Source organism: Neolamprologus brichardi, chromosome 3 (assembly GCF_056152115.1).
Source record: "Neolamprologus brichardi isolate AB-2024 chromosome 3, ASM5615211v1, whole genome shotgun sequence".
NCBI lineage: Eukaryota > Metazoa > Chordata > Actinopteri > Cichliformes > Cichlidae > Neolamprologus > Neolamprologus brichardi.
In genome coordinates, this window is record NC_142106.1 from 25481739 (window position 1) to 25506764 (window position 25026).

General features: G+C 41.0%; 1 protein-coding gene across 3 annotated transcripts in view; it reads left to right on the forward strand.

Moving 5' to 3' along the window:
- Positions 1 to 24564, forward strand: part of arhgap36 (Rho GTPase activating protein 36) — a 78837-nt gene extending 54273 nt beyond the window's left edge. For all 3 annotated transcript variants that reach the window (XM_035914879.2, XM_035914880.2, XM_087835345.1), the window contains 10 exons: positions 4906 to 4974; positions 15299 to 15612; positions 18784 to 19000; positions 19108 to 19163; positions 19650 to 19800; positions 19953 to 20101; positions 21512 to 21682; positions 22143 to 22231; positions 22335 to 22561; positions 23141 to 24564. In XM_035914879.2, coding sequence (XP_035770772.1) covers positions 4906 to 4974; positions 15299 to 15612; positions 18784 to 19000; positions 19108 to 19163; positions 19650 to 19800; positions 19953 to 20101; positions 21512 to 21682; positions 22143 to 22231; positions 22335 to 22561; positions 23141 to 23472 — 1775 coding nt within the window. In that variant the 3' untranslated portion in view covers positions 23473 to 24564. The remainder of the gene's footprint in view (positions 1 to 4905; positions 4975 to 15298; positions 15613 to 18783; positions 19001 to 19107; positions 19164 to 19649; positions 19801 to 19952; positions 20102 to 21511; positions 21683 to 22142; positions 22232 to 22334; positions 22562 to 23140) is intronic.
- The last annotated feature ends 462 nt before the right edge of the window (positions 24565 to 25026 follow it).

Below are 25026 nucleotides of genomic sequence, written 5' to 3' on the forward strand. Positions count from 1 at the left end.
TTGGCCCGCATTGGACTTCAGAACTGTCTTAATTCAACAAAATGCTGGAAACATGGAAACATTGACATGACAGAATCCCACAGTTGCTGCAGATTTATGGGCTGCACATCCATGATGCGAATCTCCTGTTCCACCACATCCCAAAAGCGCTCTATTCGCTTGAGATCAAGTGACTGTTGTTACGACCTTGCATGTTTACGTGTTTGTTTTGTGCAGGTGTTATGTCTTATGTTAATTTAGCTGTGCCAGGGCCCTCCTCCGATTGGTGCATGGATACACTGCAACGACATGACTGGTTCCAGCTGGAGGACCCGCCCATTAAAAGGAGGCTGGAGAGCTACAGCGAGAGAGGTCTTCGCGTTTCTCCTCACGGCCTAGCAGTCTTCCCGTGGCAGCCGCTGGCTGCAGTGCTTATGAGAGTTGTGAAAGTGGAGTGGGTAGGGGTGAGCTGCCGTTTTCTTTTGATCACCCGTTTTTCTCCTGTTTTGTGTTAGTTAAGGAGGTTAGACTCTGTTTTTATTTTTGACTTTGTTTTGGTGAGGTCAGGGGTGTGGGATTTGTGTAGATCTGTTTTGTTTATTGTTTTGGCCTTGGCTCACCCTGAAGCATTGACACTCCCGTTTTGGTTCCTTTTTTTCCCACATTGTAAATAAATCACGGTGAAACTAAAGGATGTGTCTCTTGTGGCTGCTTGGGTCTTGGGGGGGGGGGGGGGGGGATGCGAGCGCCTCACTCGTGTTACTGCCTGGCCCTAGACGGGTCGTAACACTGTGGAGGCCATTTGAGTACAGTGAACTCATTGTTGTGTTCAAGAAAGCAGTCTGAGATGATTTGAGTTTTGTGACATGGTTTGTTATCCTGCTGGAAGCAGCCATCAGAAGATGGGACACTGTGGTCATAAAGGGATGGATGTGGTCAGCAATAATACTTAGGCTGGAGTTTAAATGATGCTCTGTTGCCTGATAAAACATCGCCTCACTAGCCTCAGTTCTCTTTCCTTAGTTGACAGGAGTTACACACTTTGTGGTCTCTGCTGCTGCAGCACATCCCTTTCAAAGTTTACCTTGTTTTATTTTCAGAGATGCTCTTCTGCATACTTTTGTATGAACAAGTAGTTATTTGAGTTACTGTTGCCTACCTTCTTATCACCTTGAAGCAGTCTGACCATTCTCCTTTGGCCTCATCAGCCACCACCCATGTCTAAATGCACAGAGCTGATTAGCTGATATTTGTGTCAAGGAGCAGTTGAATAGGTATACCTAATGAAGTGGCAGTATATAATGAGGATACAGGCAGTCAGTGTGATTAGAGAGACCTGTCACCACGGTGACATGCAGCCATGGTCATGTGACATGGGTGTTTTTAACCACACTTTGGAGCAGTGTTTTGAAACATCTATCAACCCATCCCCAGTGTCAGTTACTTGCCTCTGTGTTTCCTGCTTATGTTTATGTTAGTTTTGCATTTGGTTCCTGTGCCTGCAACACATAAAAAAAGAACACCACAGAGTAAAACATTGCTTAAAGTATGGGCTGTTCGAGGCAATTGACTCATATTATTGCAGCCATGTTCATTGTGCATGTATGATCTGATGTTTTTTAAGGCTCTAAGAACATAATTAAGCAAACCTAACAATCGGCTAACGTGACTGAAACCACAGCATCTGTCCTGCCAGTATTGCTCCAGTTCAAATTCACAGTGGTATTACTCACAAATAAGAAGTAAACAAAAGCACACGTGCCTGTTCTGCGAATCCTGAATTATTTTACCAGAAGTCTCGGAGTAGATGGGAAGGATTCAGTGGTCCCTTGGCCCCCTGCGTCCGGCACACTTGACCTCAGGGGCTGCAAACATCAGTCAGAGCCAAAATGGTGAAGAGACAAACAAACAACCAAAACGGGATAGTAAACTGGGGTTAGGAGATAAAATCCAAAACAGTAGCCATGCGTCTGTTCATCGGTAATAAATAAAGGTGGCCTGTTTAACAATCAGCTCAGACAAATAGTGTGACATTGAGGTTCTGAATGAATTTAAACACTGTACCTGCACGTATGCACTTCTTAAGCAGCCAGTCATAGATTGTAAAATAGATCTGGCAGAGGTAGCAACATGCATGAAATGTTTCTGGTTGTTCATTAGGCCTGCAGGAGATGTTAGATACCTGCGATTGACATTGAATGCATCATTTTCCTTGATTTCCTCCGTCAAACATCTTCAGTCAGAGCGCAGGAAGGTAGCCGAGTCTTTTACACATCAAAGCCTGGGCTGTTTATCCCCTCTTTGTTTTTGTCTTGTCCGTCACCTTATCTCCCTGTGAATGTGCATTACGTAATCATACACATGTACATGCACACACTCATCAGTAGCAGATCAGCCTCAGCTGTATGAGGCGTGCGTTCGATGGGAGGGGCTGTGTGCTTTGGAAATAAACTTTAATTTCCTGCAGTCATGAGAATTTGACCTCTTTATCCCAGCAGCACACAGCGGCCTTCATCTGCTCCCTGCTACTTTCATTTTTTTCTAATTTTTTTTTTGATTAAAGCAGGAAAAAAGAGGGAAAAGAATGTCCGTACTTTAAAGTGTCACAAACAGGCCGGGCAGCATTACTTGCCATGAAGGTAACAGCAGTGATTCCTTAATAGGGAAAAGGTCTGACTTTGAATTGGTGATTTCTAAACAGCAGCTTTGCTAAAGCAAAGCCAGAGTGCGAGGCTGTAGAGTTCCTAAAAATAAAAAATATCCCACTTGTAACAAAACATACACACCGTCAGATTTTCTGTTTTGAGGATGTAGTTCACAGTATTTTACTTAAAAAGTGCAAAGAGGAAGTAGAAATGTCAGCAGTGGTTGTTTTTCAACTCTGACTGAAGTTAAGGGGAAAAACCCAGGCAGGGTAAACATTTCATCAGAAATCTTCTCCAAATTATTAGGTACACTCAAATGTTTTTTTTGTATTGTCAGTTTTATGAAATTTATGAAAATGAGGTTTTACATCTATCCAAATATCAGCCAAGACCTTTATAGAAAGTGTAGGAGTCTATACAGTCTTTGCATTACAATATAAAGCACCTTCAGGCAACGGAAGTTGTTGTTTTTGTCTTTTAGTTGACATAGAGTTTAAACAGAGGTTGTTTTTTTTTTTTGAAGAAGAAGAAATACTGTCAGGAGCCAAAAAGAAAGCTGTATAGCAATCAGCTATCATGTATTAAGCTAGCTTACCAGTGTAAGTATTAGGTGTAAATATTTAAATCGGTAAACAATCAGTAATTTTGACTATAATACGATGATTTCATTTCTTTTATGAAATTACGAGGCATGGTGGGGGGTACGATCGTGAAGCTTAAACAAGCTAAACAATATATGTATTTTGGTCACAAATACATTTATGTAAAATATATTTAAAATGTCAAAATTGAAAGTGCATGAAAAAACAGGCGTGTAGTGGTACTGTGTCGCCTTAAATTGAATTTTCAAGGTACATCATAAATCTTTTCTCCATCCTTTTTTTTCTCGTACTAAAGTAGATTTCAGTCTTAAAATCTTTTTTTGCCAGAGCTCATTTTGTGTTTTGGCATTTTTTTACAATCACCTGTTATCTTCAAAGATACTTTTCCTCGATTTATTTACCTCTCTTTGTATCTTACTTATAGATACACACATGCAACAATAAATCTCCCTTCATCCAGCATGTCAAGGGCCATTAGACAGAGTGAGCTATTCAAAAACACTAAACAGACTCAGTCTATTGAAAAAGTTCTGCTCTCGAATTAGAACTGAGGAAGAGGTGAAAGCAGAAGATAACAAGTGAGACGAAGAGGAAAAGAAAAAGTAAATGTCGTATTGAGGGTGAGCCTGATTGGTGGTGTCTGTTTAAAAGGACATATTACTTCCATGATCAAGGTTATAAGTATGGATTTAATACATTTATACTTACTCCACCACATACCATTGATATACCAGCCTGGTATCATAAACTATTCATTAAATTATAACTAATTAGTTTGTGTTCATGTACACAAATCCAAACGAGTGCTGTTTAAAGCGTAAATCTAATTTAATGCCCCATGAAATACTTCTTTTATATACAGGGAAGCAGACGAGGACAGTCAATAAACCAATCAGGTTTTAAAAAACCCACCAAAACAGGAAAATTCATAATTATTCATAATCACAAATTAGTACATTAAAAATTGTGACAATTTTACATAATGCTGTAAGACTGTGTTTGATTTTAGAAATTGATTTAATTAAAAAGTTTAAATGCTGGGTTTTAGATACACAGTTTTGTTTTTTGTTTGTTTTTATAGGTTTTAGTGTTCTCACCGTGGGTCATGAAACTTTGCATTTGGATTGTGATGCTTGTTCTGAACTTTGTAACTCTTTCCCTGATCAATACACATCATATTATAATAAGTAATAATTATAATAAAAATCAAAAACTAATAGAAAAATTACAATCTAAATAATTTTCAGAAATAAAGACTTTTTTCTATTTAATACAGACTTTTGAAACAAAAAGCAAATCTACAGTTGAAGTGAAGTAAAACTAAACTAATTTACTCTATAGTAAGGAGTAGCTGAGGTGGCCGATGAGATTGCCCTCTATGCCTCCTGGGTGAGTCCTTTCACATATGTGCTTTCGGAAGGAGGCATAGAGGGCAGGATGGATGGATGGATGGATGGATGGATGGATGGACGGACGGACGGACGGATGGATGGTAGTATTTGGGTTCATGTACAGATAAAAGCTGGTGATCGGCACATCTCATTGATGTACAACAGTAACAAAAGACAGACATCCCAGACCGACTGTGACACAGACTTCATTGTTCAAGCTAAAGCAAACACATACTTGAGCATCAGAAACAAACTGTATTGACTGTGACCTTTTCTTTCTTCCCACAGAAACTCACAAGCGAAGAAAATCTCTGCGCAGGAAGTTTGACTCCTTTTCAAAGGAAAAGAAAGAGCGAGGTGAGTTCATGAAACCCCAAACCATAGAAGTGGATAAACACGATCCTGTCTGCGGCTATAAACTGTGAATGTGTTTCCCCACAGGCTGTTACGCTAAATGTTATCATCAAACACAATGTCCCTTCTGTCCGCTGAAGCTACATAACCACATACACCACTGGCGTCCAGTGTCTTTTACCACAACTAACCACTAATGGCCACACATACTTGAAACACTGTTTAAAAAGAACAAGTGGATCAGGACTGAACTCTAAATCCTGGAAGTTTCATTTAGCTGGTGCTTCATTGTTTTTATAACCGTATGTTTGGGATTTTTATTTTTGCAACAAATGATTACATTTAAACCAAAAACACAAAGAAACTAACAAAGTCAGACTAACAAAATGAAGAACCCCATTTAGCACACATTATTTTTTATAATTGTGTTTTTCTGGGTACAAACAAAGTGGAAAAGGATTCGAATCTGGAACTTTTGGATGTTATGGATTGGTTTTTGGATCTTTGATCTACATTTGTGGCATGTGTGCTTCCTCACACCCCTCTTTTGGAGTATGTAGTTAAGTCCATGAAAGCCTGCTCTTTTGAGTCTGAGTCCACTTGGCCTTCGGTGTGAAGCAGTATGAAATCTGATTATTTTTGCCGGATCAGATATTCTCCAGTTCTAAACATGATTTCCATTCTCAGCAGAAATAGAGGAAGGTTTCATATTTGGCTTTAAGCCTTTGAATTTTCTGAGGGGCCCCGTGACTTTCTGCTTTGATTTCCTCCACATTTCTTTTGAACTGCCACCTTGCCATTGTGGTTAAAAAGAGTAAATGATATACAGAGTCTCATCTCTGCAGATCAAATAATACTTTTAATTTCCTGGGGCTATGGTGCTGGCAATCTTTTTGTTAAGCAATGCGATAACAACACTTTCTCCAAGTCAAAGCGTTTGCTGTGTTGGACGAGACGCTTGTATTTTTAACATGCTGCTCCGTTGTTTTTCTTGTAGACTCAAGCCCCCTATTTGGTCATCATTCTCTGCCTCTACTTTTTATTGGCGCTATTCATGCGTAGCACATCATTCGACTGAGATTTTAAAAATTACAGTGTACACTACAGCCCTGGAAACAAAACATCGAAGAGCTTATGGAATAATCACACAGAGGCCTACTAAAGTTTAGACTATTAAGGACTTTTTCATAGCCAGTAATCCAAACCAATCAACATGGTAATGACTAACCTTATGTTGCGGATGGGCTCATCTCAGATGTACGAAAAAGTCCATTTTTGGTGTCTCCTCCCTGTTATATGATGGCGTTTGAATGTGCCAATCAAGGACCCTCAGCATTTACTTTTATTGAAGACAATTTAACCTTCATCCTACCCAGTGCTCGTGTTTTTATATTAGTGTTGTCAGTGTTAATCTCATTAAAATGACGTTAACGCCATAACCGCATTAACTTGGCAAACCTCGGTTAGCGAGTTATGGCGGATCGTCCCACGCACGGGGCAATCCGCCATAACTCGATAACGGAGGTTTGCCGCGTTAGTTTATATTAGCACTACTTTATATTAGTCTACCCAAAGCTCTCCAACTAACCAACTATGACCCAACTTCACTAACCCTCCAAACATCACTGATATTTGGTTTTCCATCTTCATTTACTTCCAGATTTATTGCAACGTATAGCAAAGTTCTAGCTAGCTAGCTGGCTTCCTGCCAAGGCCTCAGTCACACAAACCCAGAAACCAATCAGCGATCATCTTATAACCTCAAATAGGTGGCAAAAATGTGCATTCCCCAACAAGTTAGCAAGTGATTGCTGGCTCTTTGCTGTTTGCGATCAATTTCACACTAGCAACTGCCAGCAACCACTACAATATTTCCTCTGGTAAACAGCAGTTGCCGGGGGGGATGGTGACTGGTATTAAGGCCTGTGTTAATAGCACCTAGGGAATACATAATCCCAGAGGAATACACATTTTTTGCTTAGCGACCAGTGGTTGCCAGATGTTCACCAACTGGTCCTTGGACCTGGACCGTGTTACTGGGACCAAACTTCTAGCTCCTCTAAACATCATAGATCCTTTTTTAAAGGATTTTAAAGTTTATTGTCACACCTGGGAGTTGAGCCACATTAATCTTTTTATTGGAGCTGAAAGAATTTGGACTGTTTTTAACTCTTAATGGTGTTTCACTGTTTGTGTTTATGGAAACTGAAGCAACTTTTTAGACCCAGAAATTGCCAATAACATCAGACTAGAGAAGCAGATAGTTTGCTTGTTGAACAAAACAAATTTGAGACTTTTTGTACTTCTCTGTTTTGATTTTTTCATTTCATCTTCTCTTTGGCTGTCTTTGATTTGCTCCTGACCTTTTTTCCCCTTCTTCTTGTGTTTTTTTCCTTCTCCACTTCTTGTTTCATCTTCCTGCTCTAACCCATGTGACAAATCAGATGTTAGCGTGACCTCTCAGAAAAAGATGTTCTCTTTTCTCAGGTGATTATCACAGCAGGGCGAGATACGAGCCAAAATGCCCAACACTACACAGCACATGCATTGACTGGCTGTCTACGCAGCTCTTTAAAGCCTGCCTCCAGCCTTGTACACACAGTGACTTAGCTCTAGTTAACCCTGCTAATGAAAACACAGAACATTGGGACCTGGCAGCTTTCCTGCTGGCTCTGCTCCTCTACTACTAAAGGCAGGACTGCGTCAGGTAACGGATTACAGAGTGACAATTGTGATCTGCTTGGCATTCGTGTATGGTTGATCATAATGCAGTGAACCAGTAGTTTCTATGTAATTTTCCCAAGCAATAGTTTAAACTGTTGATTCCTAGGAAAAGACAGAGGACAGCCTGTGTTTTTAAAGTCTAATGCTCCAGGAGGTTCGATATTATCACCCAGCTGTTCCTCTGCTAAATATATCCACTCTGTTTTTTAAGTAACAGATGTTGACCCGGGTACCAGACATATTTAGGGCGAAAAGAAAGGAAATTCCTGAACTGTAACACTTTGACACAAGCATCTCCCTTCCTGGCAGATTGTTTTAAATCAACAATTCAGCACATATTAAGACACATTATAAAAAGAGGTATTTGGTTGTAGTTAGTGCAGTGTTTTAAATGATTCTAATTCAATCTTCTGCTTTGGTGATGGTGGTGTATTTGCTGGGTTTCTATCTATAACTTGAAATTACACTAATTTTGTTGCTGTTTTTATTTAAGTGAAAGCACACTTGTGCATTGTGTGTAACTGAAATCTGCTGGGCTGATCTGACAGAGTTAATTAAAAAAACAACTTAATTGAATCATGTGTTCCAGTTGACATAATATAATTATAATTAAGTTGTTCTAACAGTTCTTTTTTGGTGAAGATTCCTTGCTGTTCATATTTTGTTTTTCAGCTCTTAACCTTTATTTAACCAGGAGATGGGAATCTTGAGATTTAATATTTTTAAATTTGTGGAGGGATGGAGTGGAGCCAGTAGTCAGTCCAAGATTCTTGCACAAGATCAGCCCAGTTCAGCAACAGTTCAGTCTCTATCTTGTAGGTTTATCACTGATATGTTTCTTATTTGCCTCCTCAGTAAAATTAAGGACTCAGTGAACATCTGCTGAGCTTCTGTCTACTCCCTTCTTTTCTTGCTTTCTCTCAGCATCGGACTCGTCTTTACTAACTGGTGTTAACAGTCTGGAAAACCATAGCGGAATTACTATAATGCAAATAGTTAGAGAACTATAGACTTGAAAACTCAAATTTCTTATTTCATATTATTTACATCTGTGTGACTTCAAATATATAACATTACTAGTTAATGAGCCTTGAGCCTTTATGAAAGAAAACATGTAGATACTTTTCCCACTACTTCACAACCCTCTTCTAAACGCTCAAACCTCTTCTAAACGTCTTGCTAATCTGGCTGCCCTTCTGTGAGAAGCAACACTTCCCTGCTGCCACAGATAGCTATTAAATCATCAAGTGTTTACTTTAAACAAGCAAACGCTTCCAGTGCAAGCTGCTAACCCCATCACGGTTGGCTTGTGATGGCAGAAAACATGGCCAAATGTCAGGAGTGACTGTACCTCCAAGCAGACGTCAGGACTCAGGACCGAAGAGTAAGCCCCGGCTTACAGATCAAATACAGCATAAGGCACATCATCAAAGGGTGACATCTTTTCAGTGGATAAAGCCCGTTCCTGTTGACACGCAATGTTGTGTTTCTTTGTGTAGTGTGTTTTTAGAGAAAATCAGTTTCAACTCAGTGTGTCATATAATATAAAAATAAATATATAAAAATAAGTACTTTGGTGTAATCTTTATTGAGATTTTAGACTCTTAACTAGTTTGACTAAAAAAATATTTGTATGACTGATCCAGGAAAAGTCTTTGAATGAGTGAATGATTTGGATTTTTCATGTTCTTTACCAACAATAAACAATTTTAAATTGTAATTACCCAGTTTTAAAGAGTAAAGATCTCCTTTTTAGTTAGTGCCTGGAGGAGAAGAGGCTGTACAAACTGCAGAGTGAATCCTTCACACAGTAAACAGCTAGCATCTAGTGTTGCCAAGAAACAGCCGATAAGATTTTTCAGCTTAATTTGATCATGTTTATTAGCTGGAATGGGTTAATATCTGTTTAGCAACCAAAAACAAGTTAGAGTTTAAGTGAATGGTGACCTGCTGTGTAAACTGTGTAATACTTCACAATCTGTTGCGCTAATTACCTGTTAGCTCTGCTCTAGCTTGCACATGTGGCCACAAGCTAATAGTAGCTGGCAGCTAGTCAGCAAGGCACTTATCAAAGGCCTGCTCACTACAAAACCTTAAAAACAGGTGTTTTATTTATTTATTTATTTTATTTTATTTAGAGCTGAGCAATGTTCCATCTAATTTTTCATGTGTCTGAGCGAACACACAAACTCCCTGAGTGGTCCCTTGGACCACTGTGAGCAACATCAGACGTGTGCACTGTGGTCACGCCAGCATCGAATCCATCCAAGTTACATGGTTTATTAAAATAATCAAATTACAGCATTTACATTTATGTTAGACTACTTTTAATTAACTGCTTTAGCCCACTTACAACGAAGATTTAAACAAACCTTTATGACCTGTGTAGTATGTTAACACTATTGGAAGTAAAAATAACTTGAACTCCAATTTTGAAAACACAACTTACTTTTTTTTATTATTTATTTTTATAAAGCTCTGACTTGTATTATGAGTATGAGTCTGTGGTCTGGGAGAAAGTCCTGTAACTCTGTCTGCAAAATACAGGATATAATGACCAATGTTGCGCAATTGATTATATAGTGACTGCAGCTCTTTACCTAAAAATGCAGCCAAGGCATTTTTTTAAATAAACATTTCAAACTATTTACAGAACAATCAGCTGTTCTCATCAAATTTGATGCCACACAAATTATTTGTGCCACTCCAAAAAATAATTTCTGTCCACTATGAGATAAAGGAGAACAACAGCCTGATACCTGCAGGCCTGACAGCAGGAGATGTATCACTCCTGTAACATTCAGCAGTCGCCTCATTGTTCTGACACACACAACAAAACTATTGACAACACTACACACTAACTACACAAGATTTGCGCTAAACGTCTCTCACATCTCAAAACACCGCCGTCACTCCTAAAACTTTCCGCTTTCTAAACAACTAAATGCCATGTTTTGATTGGTCGACATGGTACATTTTTACACCAATAGGAAAAGGTGGGGTTTTTGTTTTTGCTCACAGGCAGTTTTTACCGTTTCTTCCCGCAGTAAATATAAACAACGATAGGAAAAAAAACAAACATTGCGTATATATATATTTTTATCATAACTCTGGTTTTACGTGGCCTATCAACACAATTTAAAAACTGATATAAAATCCACATTTTTTCCATCAATTGTTCCGTTTTCCTGCTCACATCTCCAATGGTTGTACACGTTGTCATTAACATGGCTTCACTCCACATCAGCCACATAAGGACGCTGTAATAGCCTGTCAATGACGTTGATTAGCTGCGTATATACGAATGTGAATCGCATCATTGGCTGGACTATGGGATAAGGCGGCGTCGCTCTAATCCCATACGGGAGCAGCCAGTCACTTACTGACTAACACTGCAAAACAGAATTGTTAAAGTATTAATTTTAATTTCAATTCAGGTTAGATTTTTTTTTTGTGTGCAACACATATTTTCTGTGCGCAGAGACCGTGCCAGCAGTGCGCAATTGCACATGCGCGCAGCTTAGAGGGAACATTGGAGCTGAGTAAAATGTGAGTATAAATTAAATGGAGAAGTTTTGCTCACTCCCAATTTTGTCTTTTGGTTTCATTTAAAGTAATGTAAATAGTTCCTCTGCTGATCTGAGCAATGCAGCTCTGCAGAATAAACTCCCCACAGAACCTGAGTTATTTCAGGCTGAGTCCATCCTGCATCCTTAAGCCCTCACAGGGCATCCTGCCAGTCCGATTTGCCTCTCTGACCTGCACGGGACTCTCCGGGTGAGACTGTGCACGTGTGCATCCATGTGTTTCCATTCAAACAATCGTGTGCATGTTCACGATTCTTGAATGTGAGTGTGTTAGGTAGATAGAACCTAAATAATCTGCTTCCTGTTTCATGTGTGTGAAACACATGTCAGCTCAGTCATTCAGAGGACCACTGCTCTTCCACACTGAAAGGAGTCGGCTGAGGTGGTTCAGGCATCTGATTAGGAGGCCTCCAGAGTGCCGAGGTGTTCCTGGCATGTTCTATCACGAGGAGGTTCTAGGGTAGATCCAGGACACCCTGGAGCAGTTACACATTTTAGGGTGGCTACATCTGATATACTCCTGGGCACTACTAACAGAGAGCCAACAAGCAGTTTTTTTACCTTTTGGTGGGTTTTTTTCCTCTCATGCACAAAATATCCAGATTCTTTTTAGGAGATGCATCTTTTTATCATGAAATAACAACTACAGTTTGACTTTATCACTCTTTGATCTTGATCAAAGAGTTAACTCACCAACATGTCTTCAAGTTCTCCAGAGGCCTGGTAATGAACTAATCATTTGATTCAGGTGTGCTGACCCAGGGTCAGCACATCTCTTTGATCTTGATCAAAGACTGACCAGACTGAATAGACGAATGTCTAACTGGGCCTTCACTAAGGTGGGTGCCAGATAAACAGTCTATGCTTAACCTCGGGAGTGGACTGATGTAGCATAGTGAGACATTTACATTTTGAGTTGCTGTGTCGAGGATGAAACTGACGACAGTGACCTCACTCGTACCGTGTTTACCTGCGTGAGCGTGTCTGCAGTAAGCCCGTATCAGTCTGAGTGTGATGTCTGCTGTGTGGCTGCTCTAACAGGATTATCCTGCTCCCAACATTCTGTCTATTCTTACACCGCTTGTCTACTTAAACCTCTTATCCGTTGTGCGAGGAGCTGTGCGATTACGGCGTTCACAGGCTAACAAGTTCATTTCATCATCGCCTATAAACAGACCCTTTAGTTGCCTTGATTCGATTTATCAGTCATTATCTCTGCACTGCTGTAAGCATCCCTGTAATCTCTGCTCCTCCAGGCTCTCACACTCCCGAGTTCCCTCAGTGTTTTATTAATAACAACTGTGCATTTTAATAAAGATCTGCATCGAGCACTAATGGCATGGCTCACACAATACCTGCATCAGGGGTGTCGAACTCCAGCCCTCAAGGGCCGGTGTCCTGCAGGTTTTAGATCTCACCCTGGGTCAGCACACCTGAATCAAATGATTAGATCATTATCAGGCCTCTGGAGAACTTCAAGACATGTTGGTGAGTTAATTTAGCCATTTAAATCAGCTGTGTTGGATCAAGGACACAACTAAAACCGGCCCTTGAGGCCTGGAGTTGCCCACCCCTGCTCTACATGTCACTCCTATGCAGTGTAATAAGAGGGAATCAGGCCTTCTTGGTGTTTGTGCTGATGTTGGGGCTTTAGCCTATCCTGTGCACTGAAGAAGACAGAAAATGTTTGATTATTTCAGTTCAGGCCATCTATGCTGTCCTTCTCTTTCATGTTTTTGCAGCAACTTTTATCTAACTTTTCAATCAACTAGTATTGTACCTACACAAATGCAGTACTAGATCTGAGGCTACAAGTCTTGTCTTTTGGAGGACTGCACACAAGCACATCTGCATTGGTTGTGTATTCACAGACCATTGTAATGAGTGTTTGTGCTAATAGCCCATTACATCATGTTATGGGAATAGACTGAGAGAGTGAGGTTGTTTATTTGACATCAAAGTGAAGTTGATCACGACAGTGATTGTTTACCCAGTTGTGTGGGAATGAATATCAGTCACTAATATGGAACTTGGTTCATGCTATTTGCTAAGCAGAGCTTTGTCAGCGTCATTAACAGTATAATAGATGGACATTGCCACAATGACATTACCAAGGTTTGCGAAATCCCATTAAATCCTCGAGTTGATGTTTTTGGCTGACCACTTATCAGTTAGCAAGTTAGTTCAACTCATCAGCCAATGAGCTGGATAATCCTCTTTTCAGTATTTTTATTTTCCCGTTGACTTCTAGATAACCAGAAGTGTTTCTGCAAGGCTTTACTTTTCAGATCTGGGATGTACGTCCATCTCTCTGCTGTATATTATCAGCTTGCCTTATGATTCGTTGGCTACTATGACTGCAGCACCGGCAAACATATTTGCTCTCTCATACATTAGACAGGCCCATCTCAAACTTTTAAAGTAACACATACACTCCTGTGAAAAGTACACCCCAGCGATTCAGCAGCTTGTAGAGCCGCCTTTAACAGCAATAACTTGAAGGAATCATTTCTGTTTCAGTTTGTGAGTCTCTCACATCGTTGTGGAGGATCTTTTCTTCTTCTTTACAGCGTTGCTTCAGTTCATTGAAGTTTACATGCATGCATTTAAGGTCTTTCTTTACTTTTTCAGCCATTCTGTTGTAGATTGGCTGTTGTGCCTATGATCATTGTACTGTTGTATGATTCAGTTTCAGCCAAGCTTTAGCTGCCAGACAGATGGGCTCATATTTGGCTCTAGAATACTTTGGTATGCTGAGAAGTTCATGGCTGAATAAACAATTACAAGGTGCCCGCGGCCTGTGGCAGAGTGCTGTGTAAACACATAGTGAGTGAAGAAGAAATACTCAGTGCATCATGGGAAGCCCCCAACACCCTGATCCTGATCACCTGATCCAGTCCCAACTATGTGCTTTATCAAAAGGAAAGTTTTAAACCTAATTTTTAAAGACATTTTTAGAGAGAAGAAGTTTTCTCCTGGAAACCAAACAAGTTGCACTTGTTCAGATATTTTTCTAAGTGTACTGCCATAAACCCACATATTTAACATGCTAACAGAGGCCTGTAGAGTTTGAGATGTAGCTTTTGGATTTTTGGAGGGTTTGTTTGAGCACCTTCCGACCTCAGGGTGAGTTTGCTGGAACGTACACTCCTGGGAAGGTTGTGTTAACCAAAGTATCGTGTTAACACACCGTAAATGCTTTTATAGGGGTGCTGTAACACCAAGGGTGTATTTGGTTTTCACAGAAGCGCACAGAGTTCTGTGAAAACTTTAAGATAGGGTCGATATACACATTCAGCTATCTTTGCAATCTAGGACCTCAGATGCAGCTCAGCTTTCCAAAACAGCCAATTGGTTAGGGATATTTATTATCCCCTAACCAAGGAGTTTTACTTTTGTTTCAATATCTAAAAACATCCCATATTTTAGATCCATTTTCGTGTTCATTTGTTGTTTCACAGCATCACACAACACTGGTGCAAATGTTGCAGAAACCAGTGCATCACAGGCTTCTGTTGTTCGCCCTAATGATGAAAATCACCTCATCATCCTGTTTGGATCTCAGATACTATCAGCAGACAAGAATGTGTTCTATAAATAAATTACGACTCGCCCAAGGCTCCAGTTCTGTTCCAAATATGAGTTACAACGTTAGCGCATTCAGATGTATTTCTCTGCAGTTCTGTTTGTACAGGAGAACAAACAGTAAATCGGACACATGCCGTTCTTATACATTTTAATCACGTTTCAAGACAGTTTAGAATTTGTTTTAGCTTTATTTAGCACAAAAAGAATGTGTTCAAGTGAGGAATAGTGATATAATAATATTTAACACTTAAATAAGGCATAAAATAAATAGTACTAATATTATTTCCCTATTTTTCATCCATATTGTCTATTTGGATATTCTGGGCAATATGTTTGTTTTCTTCTTTCTACTTCATCCTTGTTTTCTCTGTTGTTTTTATGTGTTCATCATTGCTGGCAAGAAAATTAAATTTCTCCTCTTTCCTCAGAATCGGCTCCCAAGGCCTTTGGTATCCCGCTCTCCCAGGTCATCGCCAACGACCGGGCCTACAAGCGGCGGCAGGATGCTCTGAAGGAGAGCAGGCGCGACTGCCTCGACCTGGAGGCGAGCGTCCTGCGATTCAGGGCGGAGAAGCGACAGTTCTTCAATGGGAGCAGACCTCTGGTCAGCTCCTCGTCCATCACAGGAGGAGGTCCGGGCTCGCCGTCTGCTAACTCTGTGGCACCGGCGCCAATTCCTGACCCTCAGAACAAACCGCTGTCACCCACGTTTCTGGATAACACCGGACGAGGACAGAGAAGGGTAAGATTTCTTTGAGTGACAACACACGCACAAAAACAGTGGACATGTGTTTCTTTCTGCCAGATTTAGTCTCATTCACCGTGAGGATTACATGTACGTGTTGTACTCAAGGCCTCCACGCTAATCTCTGAGTGCATTTCTAGCTTTTTTTTTATATTTCCACAGCAGTACGTTTGTAGTAAAAGTGGTGTGTGCGCCTACATTTCTGTGTGTGTGTGTGTGTGTGTGTGTGTGTGTGTGTGTGTGTGTGTGTGTGTGTGTGTGTGTGTGTGTGTGAACCCGTCTCTGCTAGAGGCCATTACACTCTGTAATTTCTTTTCATGCTGATCTGGAACCAGTGGTTATGTAAAGCTTGTAATGAGTATCATTACAGCCATATAACTGTAATCGAACCTGAACCAGCTATCGAGTGCAGGGATAAGAGTCGGTCATTGAGGTAAACAGCACACACAGCCCTGCCTCAGTGGTAACATTTGATAGAAATGAGACTTCTGATGATTATCTTCATTACTCGTTATGAAACATGCATTGTTTTTGTGTTAAATTGTTCTTATATTATTACTCTTTATAGTTGTATTCTTCAGCACTTTGGTCTACCAGGTGTTTTTTAAGGTGCTATATAAATAAACAATGATGATGATGATGATGATAAATGGTTATTTATTGCTAATCTGGGAATGGATTGTATTGTAACATAAAAAAATAATTTCTGTATAAAACATTTTGAATAATTTCTGTGAAAATCTGCCTCCAGTCATCACAGGCTTCGGGTCAGATATATTAGTGATCAGTGGGAGCAGGCACTAAATCTACTACCACAGTGTTTGTCACCAGGAAAGGCCTTGGTATGGAAATCTCTCTGCAGCGAAGCAAGCTGCTGATTTCCTTCTTATTGCTTGTTTTTGAGTGGCTTTTGATACAGCTTTTGGAGCAACTGTGGGCATATAGAACAGCTACATACATCTGTGAATTCAGATAGATCTAACAAGTGCATTTTACAGGCATAAAACAAGTAACAAGCAACTCTGAGCCTTATAATCTTGCATAAATGTGCCACTTTATGCCATACCATAAATACTAACAATTCTTTTTTTTGTTAAGGATATTGATTTTCCAATAACATTACTGGTGGAATGGAAATGTCTATAGCATTGCAGGTCTTTGTTTAAAGGAAATAAACATGTGGAGATCTTGAATCATGAATATATTATCATGAATAATAAAGCAGCGGGAGCTCACTGGTGTTGTCACTATGTTGTGTCTGACAGGAGAATTATAGTGCAAGAGAACCTGCTGTAAGGACACCTTGAAATATTATTTGATCTTGTACAGGGGCAGCGATGGCAGCATTAGACAGTGTTATGATGGATGATAGACAGGGATGGTCTCTCTCACATAAGTATTACAACTGTGCAAAACACAGAGCTGCACATGAAGTGGCAAACTATCCTGGATTTCAAACAGAATGACATGGCATAGCAGGTCATTTGCAGACTTTCTCTAATATTCAAAATGTGTTTCTGATGAAGGTTAAGATTAGAAAGAAGCAAATCATTTGCTGAATACAGTTGTTTTAGATCAACAAAGGTTAGCTTAAGTAATATTTAGGAGTGTCTAAATGCATGAAGTCATCTGGATGATCCTGATTTGCAGAAAGTAGGAAAAAGTGGGCCTGTTGTGGAGGGCCGCACCAATAAGTAGGACTGGATAATTTGTTTTATCAAAGGATGAGAAGCTGGGACTGTTGTGAAGGGCTACACCAATGTGAAAGGGTGGGCCACATGAATAACTGGGATTGTTGTTGAGGGCTGGGGCAATAAGCAGGGCTGGGCAATTAATATTTCCAAGGACTGATAGTTAGGAGGACAGGGGGACTGTTGTGGAGAGCCACACCAATTAACTTATAAAGGCCTTTCACAACAGATCCAACTTCTCATGTGGCTCCTGCCCACCTGCTCAGAATATGTGGTTGTCTGCCCTCATTATCAGCTGTGGCTTGTCAGTTTCCACCTGTCACAAATTTTGCTATCCACCTGTCAGTCAGAGTATTCGATGTGTATGAAACACTGGCTGAGACCCATGAAATGAAGAAAATTAGGAGTGGAAGTTGAAACAGTGCATATCAGACTCTATTGCACAGTTGATTACATAAATAATGACTAGAAAGCATGGAAATGATGGCATAAACTAGTGCAAGTTTGCAAGTAAAGGTGGCTTTTCACAGATTTTTGCATAAATAAGGCCAAACTGCACATTTATTGTAGAAAACACAAATGAGTCATGTTCAGATGGAGGAAATATCTTCTCATTTCTGCAGTATGTTGCTGGACTGAGCTGTGGGGAATTTCTTGATGTTCCTCCAGAAACTATTTGCAGGCCATAGACATGTGATTTATATTTCTGCGGTATTCGGCTCCTCTGACATTTACTGCATGGTAACATCAAGACAAGCGATAGGAGCTGACTCTTCTCCTCTGCTGGCCTCTTCTCCTGCCATCCATCTTCGAATGTACTTTCCATTTTCTGTCATCAGCGTCCCTTTGTCTTTCTCACATCTCATTTTCCTGTCTCGAGCCTGCGCTGTCATCTGTTGTGAGCTTTTTTCCATCCCATTATCACCTCATACATATTTGCCTCAGCTTTCAGCGTCTCTTGCTTTTTTTCACACTAACGCATGCCTTTCCTCGTTGTTTTCTGTGCTGGAGCATTTGACCTCACACGCTACTTTGTAAAACTGGAGTTTAGTAATTAATTATGGATTTTCCTACATATCTGGACCTTGTTCTGTTAACAGTGGTGCAAATGACTATGTGAGATGAAAGTCATAGCTAATAAATCGACAAAGAAATACCACAGATTGTAAAATTTCCACTCATTTTAGTGACCTAACAACACTCACTCACACCACTTTCAATTGCAGCACACGTTCGTTTTAATGGAAAAAGCCCTAACTAACCCACAAAGAGCTACATAGCTTATCACCAAACAGCACTCAGTCAAACTTCACAACCAGCTGGAGAACATGATGAGATATTCAAGCACTATAAAGGAAGTTATCATCTTTAGGGACTGATGGAGACCAAAAACTGAGCTAAAAAGAGAATAAATATTGTACTTTTATGTAAATTATGAACATATTATAGGCATATATGAACATTTTTTGCTCCACAGGGTGGTCTATCAGTGGACTCGATCTCTGACCTTGTAGAGAGTCAGTCTCGCCTGCTGGAAGCGCTGCAGCTTTCCCACCCGGCTGAACTGGAATTGATCAAGTCTCCGGGTGGCAGCTCGTCGGAGGGGAGGACCCAAACCAAGCTCAGCCTCAACCCCATCTACAGGCAGGTGCCTCGGGTGCTGGAGAGGTGCTGCAGTCACATCGAGACTTATGGTGAGGCTTTAAGTCCCCCAAATTTTCAGCCTTTCAGTGTCGTTTATTTGAGTCCATCCATATGTAAATTTTTAAAAGATGGTGTGTGGTAACATTTTGTGTTCCAGGTCTTCAGACTGTGGGTATCTTCCGAGTCGGCAGCTCCAAGAAGAGAGTGAGACAGGTTAGGATAATTATTCCAATTAATTTAATTAAAATAATAAATTAATTTAAATTATTTTATTTTATATATTTTCCACTAATAATATACCATTAATATTCTGAGTTTTTGTTGTTGTTTATTTGGGGTCCAACTCCTCCTGATATGCTGATAACTGAGGAAAAAAGCTGGAAAAAATATACAGAAACTTGTTCATTCACATTTTCCCTGAAAAAAAAAAAACATGGATTATTGCCAGCAGTAGAGGAGTGGTGTAGGTCTACATGTCCCCTGATTCACCGTCGTGTGTTTCCTGTCGGTCTATGCTGGATGCACGAATATAAAAATAATCTTTGAGCGAAAAGCTGATGATGTGTGAGATCCTGTTTTTGAGAAATGTGTCCATCGGGGAACCGTGGCCCCGTCGTGACCCGAACATGAGTTTGAAGGCACTCTTGTGGTTGTTTTTAAACACTAATATGTGTGTTTGTTTGCGTGCGCGCTCCTCAGCTACGGGAGGACTTTGACGTGGGCGTTGACGTCCAGCTGGATGAGGAGCACAGCGTCCACGATGTGGCAGCGCTGCTCAAAGAGTTTCTGAGGGACATGCCGGATCCTCTGCTGCCCAGAGAGCTCTACCCCGCCTTCCTGCATGCCAACTGTATGCATGCGCCCCCCCAATACACACATACAGACACACACAAAAACACACACGAATTAATGATTGAGTTTCAGTTTTTGTTTCAGTATAATTAGTGATGTGATGGGTAACTAACTTCCTCCTTCTCTTCCTCCTCTCTGGGCCTCCTGCAGTTCTGAGAGGAGCAGACCAGCTGCAGTACCTCCAGCACCTCCTCTACCTGCTGCCTCCCTGTAACTGCGACACACTGCTGCGCCTCCTCACCTTGTTACACACCGTGCAGAGCTTCGCACAGGACAGCATAGGAACCAACGATGAGGAGGTGGGACCAATGACCGATAAAGTCTTCCTCAGCCTTTGGAAGCTCTCGTAGTAGTAGCATCGAGGTCGAAGCCACACAAACACAAAATTAAAGCATTCGCCCTAACCCTTTAAAGGGCAGTGTCAGTCCTTCAAGCACATAAATATAATATCATTTCTTAATCGAATTCCATCCATTTCCAGTAAAAAACACTCGTAACAGAGCAAAGAAACAAAAAGAGTTGGCACCACAGTGCAGTAACTGTTCCCACATTCAAAGACAGAAGGTGGTCGTTGGGGGTTCTCGATTGTGGAGGAACTCATTGTGTATTAGACTGTGTCATTAACCTTCTTATTTTACCGCCATGTTTCTCTTAACATTCAGATTTTATGCTTGTGATTTATTCTTTGGAAGAACGCTGATTTTAATTTATAAACTACTGAAATTTCTTGTGTGTTTCATAAATATTATGCACATAAATGTTGTTATTATTATTGGTAGCACTTTATGATATTGCCACACTATTAAACATTATTAAGGTATTAGCAAGTGCTTACTTCATCATTTACATAGCATTACTCCTCCCACATATACCATTTATAAATTCAGATATTTTATCGTGATTATGATTATGTGTATTACTGGCAATGATGAAGTCATAGCTGTACATGGTGTAACAGTAACAGATGGATACACATATCTGTATTTATAAATGACATAAATGACTTAAAGTCTAATCATGTACAGTGAATTAAGCACTTGCTAATACTTTACTAATGCTTACCAGTGTGGCATTATTATAAAGTATTACCTTATTATTATGAGTAGTAGTAGTCGTAGTATTTTCCACTGCCTAAAGGTAATTAGATAATATTATTAAAGAAAAATCATGTTAATGATTTTGTTGGCTGTCCAGGATATAAAATTCGTGGAGAGAGAGTCAGAACTCTGCCAGAATAATTCCTCGGCTTCTTTTTGGATGGCAGATGTTATTAATGTTGTCTTAGTGGTCGTCCTGAGGGTTAGGGTCTTGGCTGATACTTAACCAGATTACAAATGCAAACATTTCTGACTAACTGGCCTTTGTGAACAAAGAGTTTTTAAGGTAAGTCCCTCAGTAAGTTGCACCTCTACCAGATGCTTTTGGGAGCTGTCGACAAGCAAGATGAAACGCAGAAAAAGCATTTTAGTCAGTAAAACTGTCCAATTCGTCCGTTTTGCTCTTGTGAAATACTGGAGAAAAATACATTGCATGAATATTCTGGTGTTGCTTCATTGCTGTCCTGACATTTACTCTGCAGCTGCTTGTTGGTTCTCAGTAATGTAAAAAGAAATCCAACACGATCACGTTTTGCAAACTTAATTTACCACAGCATATTCCATCACTGCACTTTGACCTCCATCACCGCCTCCTCTTCCTCTGCTCTCCAGATCCCCGGAAACAAGATGACGGCCGCTAACCTGGCCGTGATCTTCGGGCCGAACCTGCTTCAGAAGGAGCGCGGGGGAGACGTGAGCCCGCAGGTGATGGGCATCGAGGACAGCACGGCGATCATCAGCGTCACACTGATGCTCATACAGAACCACAGGAGATTCTTCACGGTACTAGAAACACACAGCGCTCTTTCAGTCATTTGTGGAAGTGATTCAGAAATCTTTTATTATGTTACGCTCATTTCCAACTCGGCGTGTTTATTCTTGGACTCTACTAGAGCAGCTTTGCAAAGTTCACAATAGTCCTTATTTATCTTATACCTGACCTCCCCTTTCTCTAAGTTCACTTTCTTCTGATTGGCTGCCCCTCAGGGCAGAGGAGGCTCTCTCATTAACACTATGTTAATCTGAGAAACTCTGATTCTGAAATCAGAGCTTATACTTAGTGCTCATGGTTTCAAAGTGTCAGACTAAATATTCATGTCCTGGCGACCCTGGACACCCTTTTTATCTTTTGTTTGTGACTTCCCAGTGTGACTCCCCCTCACCAGACAGCTGTGATGTTCCATCCGTCCTGGAGATGCTAATTATTTTCAGTGATGCTTGAATCTGATGTGCGTTCCTGCAGGTCTCTGCAGAGCTGCAGCAGGAGGTCCTGATGAGTCTGATCCAGACCGACCCGGACATCATCGACTACCTGCTGCGTAGGAAACTCAGGTAACCGTGACAGTCAGTGGATCAGCCGTCATCAGATCTGGTGTCGATTATGTTCGTACTAAGAAAGCTTCAGTTTAACGTGTGGGTTTCTGCTCTGTCACAGCGGCAGTCACCTGACGGTGGAGAGCGGCAGCGAGTCCACCGGTCGCAGGGACACGGGGGCGTCTCTGGACTCAGTGGGAGCCTCCAGCGGCAGCCTGTCCCCACTGGAGCCCCCGTCACCGCTTTTCCCCCCGGATGGGAGCGGCGGTGATGGCAGCCTGACCAGCGAGGTCTTCCTGAACGTCCTCAAACTGAACCAGAACAGGAAGCGGCAGGACACCAGATACGGTACTAGTCTGCTTGAGTTTTTGTGAATGTGAGGCTCTAAAGACCTGAAGGAATTTCTCATTTAAAGTTGTTTCTTTCAAAAGAAAAATCAACATTTAAAACGTTTAGATTAATGACAGGAGCAGGAACGATACCACAAAGCAAGGTTTTGAGGTTTTCAGCTGTGATCCTTGGATCAAGCAGTTGTTGATTTTTAGGTAAATTTCCTGCCTGAGACAGGAGTCTTTAGAAAACCCTGAAACAGTGCTCTGCAGTTTCACCACCATGTGTGAAAGTATCTCTGAGGGCAGTGTAATGTAACACAGACCACACGCTGGGTGCTGGAGGTTGTGGACGTTTGTGGGAACGATAAGTGTGCCGACAGCACCCCCTAGTGACAGTGGGCGATGCTGACACAGAAGTTGTTTTTAACCTGTTCTATCTTAAATTTGCTTGGCAATCTGAAACATGTAAGAAATCCGGAAGGAAGGGGGCAAATACTTTTCACAGCACTCTATGACTCATGTTACACAACTTTAAGATAATAAATAGTTTTTGTCTTTCAAGTTCTGAAACCGTGTCCTGTTCTTGGTCCTGCAGGTGAGGTCCCTCCTGGTAAATCCATCCGCCACATGCGTCAGTTCCACTCCCACCACAACCTGCTCAGCCTATCCCAGTCCTCCTTCTCTTCCTCGTCCTTGTCCTCGTCCTCCACCCCCAGGCTCCACGCTCAGGACTCGGATGCCCAGGACCGTCGAGGCCCGGGTCTGAGCGCCGCGCTGAGCTTCTCTCTGAGCTCGAGTCTGAGCGGCTCGACCGAGAACAGCATCTGGGTGAGGCAGACGCCGCAGGAGGAGAGCAAGCCGTCGCCGACCACTAATTTCTGGGACTTCTTCACCGGGAAAGGTTCGGGCTCAGAGACGATGGTATGATGAAGGGAGAGGAGAGAAACAACCGGTCAAGTTCCAGATTCACTTAAAGAGACGCTTACTGGTGTAAATAATACAGGTCTCTCCCTGACATTCCCACTTGACCTCATAATCGTCCTGCTGTGGGTTTTCCAAGCTGGAAGTTGGAATTTCCCACGTTTTTTGGCCCCTCTTGAACTCAGCATGGGTATGAACGAAAACTAGAAGAAATGAAGGACACAAACTTCTCAGACAAAAAAACGAAGGAAGAATAAATTAATGGGATTACCTGAAGGTGGATCCACTAATAAAAACATGTACAGGATGGATTCATATTTTAAACCCTGTTTCTACAACTGCATCTTCTGACACTCAGTGTACAGAAATCATACCAGGCATACTCCGTTTGTTTTTTCCTGCAACCTGCACTAAGCTGCTTTTGCAAATGTGATGTAGCTGCTTAACATTTAGTAATGATCTCAAACACCCGCAAAGTGTGTTTCCCCAATGAGCACTGCAGGTCAAAAAGCTCAGTGTGATTGCATCTGCAGTAAATCTGGTTAAAATGTCGATTATTATACCTGAATATGTAATTAGGATGTTTCACATTGAATCTGTGCCCTTGAAAATGGTTAAATAGCTAAAAAATGTACATAAAAAAGGCATTTCGAGAAGGTTTTCACCTATAAATCAGCCCTTAAAGCTGCAGCAGGCGGCTTTTGTTTCTCCCATCAATGGAGACAAAAAAAAACCTTACATACGCCTGTTCCCCCTCTGGGTTTTCAGGTTTTAGAAAGTAAAGTGCGGGACTTTGGCCAAACATGAGAGTTTGCAAAACCAAACAACAACAAAAAAACCCTGATCATTGCCATCAAATCGTGCTAGGAGTGGTGTTTTAAGCAGCACAGGCAAGCTAAGCACAAATAAATAGAAATAGTGGCATTGGTGTCGCTCACTTACGGTATGTAAGGCTAAGTATAAATTAAGAAGCCTGAGTAGGTTCCCAGTCATCCAGTTCATGATGGTCCAGTCACCTTCTGTTCAAGCTCTTAAGACTACAAATTAAGATCTATGCTGAAGACTTTAACCTGGGATAGTGGGGTTCAAACCCAATATGAAGCATAGGTTTATGTTTTATGCTCTAAGAAGAACTCTGTTGGGTCGGACTTAAAACAAAGAGCACCTGATTTTGAGAGGACTGTTCTTTATTTCTGCCTACTTCAGCTTTAATGGTAAATGTGTCAGTGTGAGTGGAGTCAGCCAAAGATTGTCTTCTTTAGTTTAAAACAGTAAATTCTGTCTATTATTCTCTGATTTCACATCCATATTTTAATTCTAGATTCTGCTTGAGTAGCTTTACAAATCGTGCAACCGCCTCAGATCATCTTCTGTCTGAAACAAGTATTTTCAGTCCCCGTCTTGAGAATGTGGCATGACTGAATTCATCCGGATTGTGTCCAATGCACTTGGGATCTGTTTCCTTTGAAATGTTGCTTTAAAGATGAAGACCAGGTCTGCAACCACTCACAGTCAGTTGCCGTCTTTAAAGCAATGTTAGCTCATCAAGGCGGAAATAAG